This window comes from Benincasa hispida, chromosome 6 (assembly GCF_027475165.1).
Source record: "Benincasa hispida cultivar pf3 chromosome 6, pf3_genome.v1.1, whole genome shotgun sequence".
In the NCBI taxonomy this organism is placed as follows: domain Eukaryota; kingdom Viridiplantae; phylum Streptophyta; class Magnoliopsida; order Cucurbitales; family Cucurbitaceae; genus Benincasa; species Benincasa hispida.
In genome coordinates, this window is record NC_143483.1 from 37,133,974 (window position 1) to 37,142,749 (window position 8,776).

The 8,776-nt window shown below is 29.1% G+C and overlaps 1 protein-coding gene across 1 annotated transcript; it reads left to right on the forward strand.

Annotated features, from left to right (window-relative positions):
* The first annotated feature begins 5,379 nt into the window (after positions 1–5,379).
* LOC120070127 (transcription factor/transcription regulator) lies at positions 5,380–6,216 on the forward strand. The gene has a single exon (XM_039021988.2). The coding sequence runs from the start codon at positions 5,569–5,571 to the stop codon at positions 6,100–6,102; it is 534 nt and encodes a 177-aa protein (XP_038877916.1). The 5' UTR covers positions 5,380–5,568; the 3' UTR covers positions 6,103–6,216.
* The last annotated feature ends 2,560 nt before the right edge of the window (positions 6,217–8,776 follow it).

Here is an 8,776-nt window from a genome sequence, read left to right on the forward strand (position 1 = left end):
CTAAAGACTGGCCACCACTACCCACATGCATTTCTCTGTTTAACCCTTAAATCATTCAAAGATTTTGTTTCCTCTCTTGGCTCTTCCCTTAGAGGTCCCATGTGAAGAGACATTGGGATATTTTATTGAAACTTCCATTTTAATTCTCAAATGTTTATAAACCACACTTTGATATGCCATTCATGGCCCTACCTCTTCTTGTTGGGAAAAGAATTTTTTTTTCCCTAAATTCGATCTAATTTCTATTTGGTTCTTCAGTTTTTAAAATGTTATACATTTAATCCTTAAATTTTGAATGTTGTTTCAATTTAGTTCATAGATTTCTAAATGTTGCAATTTTATCTTTGACATTTGTGTTTTGTTTGAATTTGATCCTTAAATTTTAAGATTTTACATTTTTAATCTTAATTTTTCATTAAATATTTACTTTCAAATATTGGCGTTAATGTCTATTGAATAATTTAAAATTATTGTGAAATAGAATTTTAAATTTAATTTTAAAAATGATGAAAAATAGTGAAACTTAATTAATTATAATTAATTTAGTTATTTTAAATTTATTAACATATGTTAACATTGAAGATTGAAAATGAGTATTTAGTAAAAAACTTAGGTTAGAAATGTAAATCTTGAAATCTAGAAACTAAAATCAAACAAAACTCAAATGTCGAGAGTAAAATTGCAACATTTTAAAATCCAGTAGTGACTAAATTGGAAAAAAAAATTAAAAACTCAAGGACCAAATGTGTAACATTTTAAAATTTAAGGATCAAATAGAAATTAATTCAAATCTAAGTACCAAAAATGTATTATATATAAAGAAAGAGAAGCATGTCTATTGCAGTAGTTTTTTTTTTTTTTTTTTTTTTTTTTTTTTTTTTGTAGTGGTTTAAAGGTAGGGCAAAATTTTAAAAATTGCAATGGTGTCTAGTAATGTATAATAATTTACAAACCACTGCAAATGTATGTATTGCAGTGATTTTTTTTTGTTTGCAAAATATTTATAAATGGTTGAAAATATGTCTATTGTTTAGCGATAAATTTGTAATATCTTTGTTAAGGGTACAAAAGAGTGTGTTACAACTATTAAGTTTTAGTGTTATTTGTGATGATAGGCTTACAGTAGTTTTCTTTTTCCTTTTCTTTTTTTTTTTTTTACAATATGAGGGAGGGAATTAAATATTTCGCCTCGAGATTATAGTTCAATATTTATATCAGTTGAATTGAGGGAGGGAATTGTATGATTATATGACATATATTTTACAACCCAATTGCAATTTTGTATAGCAACAAGTTAAATAGAATGACGAAATTGAATGAGTGGTTGTAGTCAACCGTCAAAGGTCTGTTGTTGTCAAAGTTGATTATCAGAGGTGGTCTTTTTCAAAGTTGTCATCGGAGGTAGTTGTCGGAGTTTCTAGAGTATGTTGCCAAGCTAATGCAGCGGTAGTCATCAACAGTGACTAGTGGGTAAAGTCATTAGTAATTAACATTGGAGGGAAAGAGAGTTAGAAAATGAGTCGTTGGGGTGAGTTAGGGTGGGTTAGAGTGAGTTGAGGTTAGTTGGTTATTTTTATCAACTAAACTTCATCAACATTTGGAGTTGGTAGGTCAAATATTAAGAGGTCGTTTGAGACACTGAGTTGGTTATTGTAGTATGTGTTTTGGTTGCTTACTAAAAGTGTAGTTGGGTCTATACAGTGTTTGAAACGTAGAAGTCATTTTAATCAAGGTTTGGATTTTTTCTACTATTTTTTATTATACAAGTAACATTAGTTTAAATATCATATTTTGTCAACTATATAAATTAACAAAACTTATTTTTTAATTTGTGCATAGTTCAAAATTTTTCATGGCACTCAAATTTATACCATTATCAAAATTGGGCTCCAAAAGCTTGCAAATTTATAGTATTTTGGCCTTAAACTTTTAATTAATTGCATAATTGTTAAAATGAGTTTTTTTAATTAAAATTTTTGTTTGCATTTGGGTATTATTTTCCTTTTCCATAAAATTAGATAAAAATATAAAAAATAATCATTTCCCTACATTTTTATTTTCATGATTTCCTACCGTCATACATCAGTTTTGAGGCCTGATTTTAACAATTGCAGTCTATAAATTTGAGAATTTATTTAATTTTATTAATTTCATTTTTTTAAGAAAACTAAACTTAAAAAAAAGCATGACAAAGAAAGAGAAAAAAAATCATTTTTGGTTCATAGATTTCTAGTCTAGTTTCCATTTGGTCTTTATATTTCAAAATATTACACGAGTTGGTCTCAAAAGTGTTTGTATACACAAGAGTTTGTTTGAATTAATATAATCAAAGTTTTTCTATTAATGTCAAATTACTATAAAAGAGTACTATTAAACACTATGAACCGATCCTCAAAGGTGAGCGTCAGACTTGACTATCGAAGGGAGTCGTTGGAGCTAGTTGGCGAAGGTGGTCGACGTTGAAATTTGGGATCGGAGGTAGTCTTTACTAGAGTTGGCCATCGTAGTTGATCTCATAAGTGGTCACTGGAAGTGATCGTCAGAGTTGGCCACTAGAGGTAGTCCTGGAAGCCATTCGTCAGAGGTGGTTGTTGCTAAAATTAGCCACCTCAGAGGTAATATTCACTGGAGTTGGGTTGTCAAAGTGATGGTTGGAGGTAGTCTCGTCGGAGTTTGCCGCCGGAGTAATGGTCGAAGTTTGTCACGTAGGTGGCCGTTGGAGGTGATCATTGGAGTTGGGCGTGGAGGTAGTTGTCAGAGCTAGTTGTCGAAGGTAGTAGTCGCTAAAATTGGAGATCCAACGTGGTCTTAGATCGATTTGGGCATTGAATTGATCACTAGAGTTGGTCACCAGAGGTGCTCATCGAATTTGGTCATTGGAGATGATTATCGGAATTGGTTGTAACATCGAAGTTGGTCCTCGATGGATGGAGAAAAGAGAGAGTTGGTTATTATAACTATTGGGTTGTAAATAGTTTTACTATATATAGCAAGACACAGGGGTTAAAATAATCCTTACACTCCATTAACACATGCCTCAAACGCTGACTGGTCTATTATACCCTCAGCCCGCTCAACTCACTTCAAGTTGGAGTCTCGAATACTCCCCTAAATTGGTAATTATTACCAACTCAATTAGTCAACCCAACTCAAATTACATTGGTGAGCCAAACATCCCCTCCGACAAATTTTTAAGAGTAGATATAGATATATATTTGTGTACGATGGGTGGATGGGTGGATGGATGGATGGATGGGAAGAGGACTCTTTTATTCACTAAGTTTTCAGGAACAAATTTGTTTTGACCTTAAGATTTTAAAATATAACATTTTAGTTTTTAAATTTTTAAGAATAGATTTAAAATGTCTTTAAGTAATAATTTTTTCTAATTTTAAATATTGACATGATATTTTTAAATTAAAAATAATAAATAAAGAAGAAGAGTAAAGAAGAATGGAGTATCACTCTCATAAAAAAAAATAGAATTACTTATAGTGTTTGGCCTATTTTTTGGGCCACATGTTATATGTGTAAGAATTTAAACTTATGACCTATTTTATTGTAATATAAATTCTATTAACATGAGTATAACTCAAGTAACATAAATTTGTACTTAAATTTGAGATTCGATCTTCTACTTCACATATTACAAAAATATATATTTTTTAACAAAAAAAAATCTATTTCCAAAAAAAGTACTAACAAGATATGTGTTTCATTTTTTCTCTGTACTGCTAGTGTTTTTGCCTAGCTCGATAACAATTTTACTTCTATCACTATAGTCAATTTTTTATTAAAAGAATATTTTTTTTCAAAAAAAAAAAAAAAAACAAATATTCTTTGTTCCTAACTTTAGTTTCTTCAAACTCAGTCATGTTACGTAACATTATTAATTGAAATTAGATAATATGAGATTTCATCTCAAAATTAATTAGCAATAAGAGAAGTAGCTTATATCTATCTTATAAAAAGTGAGTTTCCTTAATTTTTTTTTTAATGAAAGATTCTCAATATGTCCCTCTAGATGATGCCTCTTTAGTATTTACCATTCTTAAATCGGAACTTTTTTTATTGAACAAAATATCCGTTTGGACTTTATAAACTTTGATACCATATTAGATAGCATGAGGTTCCATCTTAAAATCACCAATTGACAATGAGAAGAACAACTCATCTATATCTTATAAAACGTATGAAATCGCCCTTACTTTTTTTATTGTGGGATATCCTCGACAAAAGTAAGAAAAAACTAAAAACAAAATCATTACAACGAAAACGATCCACAAAAATCAAAATCATAGAAACGAAAACCATAATCAAACAACCACAGATCGGGACCAAACCCTTTTTGCAAAAGAATGATTGAGGACAAACAAATAAGTCCACAACCAAAACCAAAACCAAGTTTTTGAAGTGTGAAAATCTTTGAAAGAGAGAGAGATATACATATTTGTGGTCAAAAAAAGGAGCTGGGAAATAGCATAAATGAGCTGTTTTAATTTGAAATGAGAAAAGAAATAGAAAGAGATAGAACATTTTTGTGGAAAGAGTAAACAAAAAGATATACAGTTTTTTTCTTTTTTTTTTTCTTTTTTTTTTTTTTTTTTTTTTTTTGGGGGGTAGAATTGATGATATAGAGAGAATCATGTGATGGCATTTAAAGTGGGGTTTTGGTGTTTTTGTTTGCTTATGCACATGGCCAAAGGGTCCCTCTTCAGGTAGGTTTAAAAACCCTAAGGAAAGCCATGCATGTGAAGCCATGTGAACTCTTTTCCAAATAAAATGGAAAAAAATAAAAGAAAAAAAAAACTCTCCTCTTCAAAAATGTAACATGTGTTTGTTTTGACAACATTTTCTGTCTGAATTATTAATTAAACAAAAAATAAAAAAATAAAACTTGAATTTATTTTTATGTTTAGTTTCCTTAGTTTAAAAAATTTTATAGTAGGTTATTTTAGTACTTATCTAGTACTACTTATATAAATATAATGTTTAATAATAACGGTTCTTCATTGTAGTTTAATAATTTGTTGGTGAGAAAATAAAGAAATATGGGAGTTATGAAATCCTACAATTAGGATATAATCATATGTAAACATTAAATTAAATTTAATGTCACTTAAATACGCTTTTTTAAAATATAGAGACTATATATCTACTCAAAACTTTTTGAAATATGTGAACTTAAATTATACACATCAAAAACTTCGAGACAACAAATGTAATTTAACCAAAAAAAACTTTGATGAGTTGTAATAATAATATCCAAACTTTGGTTATACTATTCCAAATTGAATTTTTTTTTTTTTTTTTTTTTTTTTTTGGGATAAGATTTTTCACTTTTTCCAACTATATCAACCACCACTCTTTTCCTTTGTTTGAAATTCTCTCTCCAAGTCTCCACTATGCTTCATTTCTTTGCTACATAAAAAGAGACTCTTCCTTTCTCCTTCTCCAAATCCCATCAATTTTTCTTTTCCCAAAGTTCAGTTTTTCTTGTTCAAGTCCTAAGCTTTTTTCTAACCCTACATTATTATTATTATTATTGTTATTTTAAATCTTTAGTGAATGGGAAGGCAAATTGTGAGAAAAGGATCAAGAAGGGTATTTTCTCTAGAACCAAACAAAGTTGCATACACCATGTTTGCAAGAAACTATGTCAAACATTTGATGACATCTTTAGTCAAAATTTCTCATCATCATCATCAACATCATCAACAACAAGAACAAAATTTTCAGAAATTTGTGAAGTTTGAAGTTGACATGGCAATGGCTCAATCAGCAAGTGATCAATTTGCATGGGGAATTGCTCTAAAAAAGAAGCTTCTTCAAAGAGATCAAGTTGGCAATGAAAATGATTTTGATTTTTCTCTCCAAACTGTCAAATTTTCTCAAGAAAATTTAGGAAAGGAGGAGGAGGAGGAAGCAGAAGAAGAGAAGAAAATGGAACATGGGTTGATGAAGCTGAGGAAAATTATACCAGGTGGTGCTGATTTTAATATTGAAGATGATGATTTGTTGAAACAAACTGAAAGTTATGTAAAATGTCTTGAGTTGCAAGTGAATGTTCTTAGAGGTTTGGTTGAAACAAACACATTTTAATTTTATTTTATTTTATTTTTAACATTTCTATGTGGAAAAGAAAGATTTATTTAGCAATCTATATGAATTTTCAGCTATCAAAATTTTAATGTGTTATATCTAGTTTCTTTTGCTCTTTTTTTTTGTAAATTTTTTTTTTATCTTCTCACTAATTAAATCTAAAAATTGCTTATGAAATGATTATGAATGTAATATTATTTATACGTTTAATTAGCCAAAGTGAACATGGTTTAATGGTAATGACATGTATTACTTTTCTGGAGGTTAGAGTTAGTTCAAATTCTAAGAGTAGTGAATCTCAAAGTAGAGTAGGAGTGAGCAGAATGAAAATAATTCTTATACTACTATCATTACCTACTTGTTTCATTAATATTTAGGTTGGTTTTTTCATTACATGGGTCCTACAATTGTTCAAAAATAATTGACAAAATTCATTCGGGAGTTAGAATCTTTTACTTCTCCATCTTTTACGTTCTCTTAGAGTTATAGACTACTTTGGACATATAGACTTTCAAGTTTGGAGTATCCTATTATCACACAATTCACAGATTCAACAAGCAATCGACCCTTATCTTAAATTAATAGAAAAAAATTGGATTGATATTTGCTATGAAAATTATCGAGACTTTCTAACTTGTATGATTGATATTGACTATGAAAATTATCAAAACTTTCTAACTTGTATGTGTTTCTTTCTTCAATTGAAACAATAAATCTACACAATATTATTTTTAAATATTAGAATAAATTGTTTTTAATTAAGTCCATTTCCTACCCATATTTTGTTCTATAATCTCTTCATTTTCTTTATTATTTATTATTTTTTTATTTTTTTATTTTTTTGCAAAATAACACAAAATGTTTCCCAATGTGACTTTAATTAAATGTTTTAGAATTTTTTTCATTAATTATTAAGTCCATTTCCTACCCATATTTTCATTGACTTTTCAACCACAATTTTGGGAAGCTTGAGGTTCACAAATATGATATAAGTCAACTCCTTTGACAATTCTATAAAGAATGTGTGTGGTTGGATTCTCTTGTCCATGTCACTGACTGACCAATCACAGAAAAGTCAAAATAAACAAAATAAAAAGATTAAGAGACATTTTCTTTCAATTTATTAGGCTTTTTTAAAAGGGCAAAATAGTACAAGTCTAATATTATAAAAATAATATATATATATATATATACCCAACATCTCGATTACTATTATGCAATATTTCAATCGCCATCCACGTCAGTATAACAAAAAACAAAAATCAACAAATACTCAAAAAAAAAAATCATAAATGATAAACTCGATTATGGTCATCAAATCAATAAATGGTTAATATATTTCTAACACGATTCCATATTTGCAATTAGTTCTTAAAAATTTCCCAATAAAATAGTTCTTTAAAAAAAAAAAACAAAACAAAACAAAACTTTAGCATCCATAAGTCTTGATAATTGTGTTTATTGGGTTTCAATTTGAAGATGTTGCACTTGTGTGTCTCTAATATTTAATTTTTGATCTTCTAAGTTATTTACGTAGCACATCCATTGGATTGGCAATTGACGATTGTGCTATAATATAATATGGCAACAAATAGTAGAGATGAAAGTAGGCTGTCGAGATAAAATATGATTGAGTAAGAAAGATGATTCGATTTAAAGTGTACTCACGACCCATTTGCCTCATTATTTATTTATTTATTTGGATTGACGACTGTGCAATAATATAATATGACAACAAGCTGTAGAGATGAAGGTAGACTATCTAGATAAAATAAGATCAAGCAAGAAAGATGATTCAATTTAAAGTATACTCACAATCTTTTTGCCTCATTATTATTATTTTTTGGCTCGGTTACTCTAGATTTATCTAACCTACCTACTTTGGTCTAGATCACGTTTATTCGACAAGATTTTTGGAGAAATTTAATTTGCTGAATAAACTTATATTTGTATTAATTTCAGTATTGTGAGTAAAATCTCTAATAAATGATTCTTTGATGCTTTCTCTCAAAAAGTAAACTTACCTTAACGGTTTTACAACTTGTTATCGATGTTGATTTATTTCAAGGCTTTCCAGCTTGTTCTAGAACGTGGATTTATCTCGAAGGCTTTGTGAAAAGCACTTACAAAATGCTTTAATTTTCCTTTTGTTTAGAGTTTTTTATGCTTGATATTGTTAGATTTGATGTCATTTGCTGGTGTTTTTCAGTATTTGAGCAAAAAAATGAGATTTGGTATTTCAGAGAATGAAAATGATATATTTTTGCATAATCAAGACAAGTGAGGCCAATTTTACGAAGTAGGGAAGAAAGAAGGTGAATTCTACCCAAATAGGGGGCATCAAGCTACTTCAACTTGTGATGCAAGTGATAGCACCCTATGCTACGAAAAAAGAATTATAGCACTGCGATGCCATCAAGGAACGTCGTGGCGCCAGTCCAATTTTGGAATTTTTTTTTTTTATTTAAGCTAGGACTTTCAGTCAGTTATCATATGGAGTTTTGGAGTTTTGAGGACTAGAGAAGGTTCTAAGCATAATACAAAGGGTCCTTGGTGCCAGAGTTGACTAGAGAGCGTTGGAGGGTCAATTCTGTTGGGTTTTATATCTTAAAACTTGTGGTTTGTAACCAATAAACTTATTCTCTTATCAATAACGAGGTTATTGAGACTTATT

What these genes read in the sequence shown, in the direction of transcription:
- LOC120070127 (XM_039021988.2), top strand. Translation starts at nt 5,569, where the DNA reads ATGGGAAGGCAAATTGTGAGAAAAGGATCAAGAAGGGTATTTTCTCTA.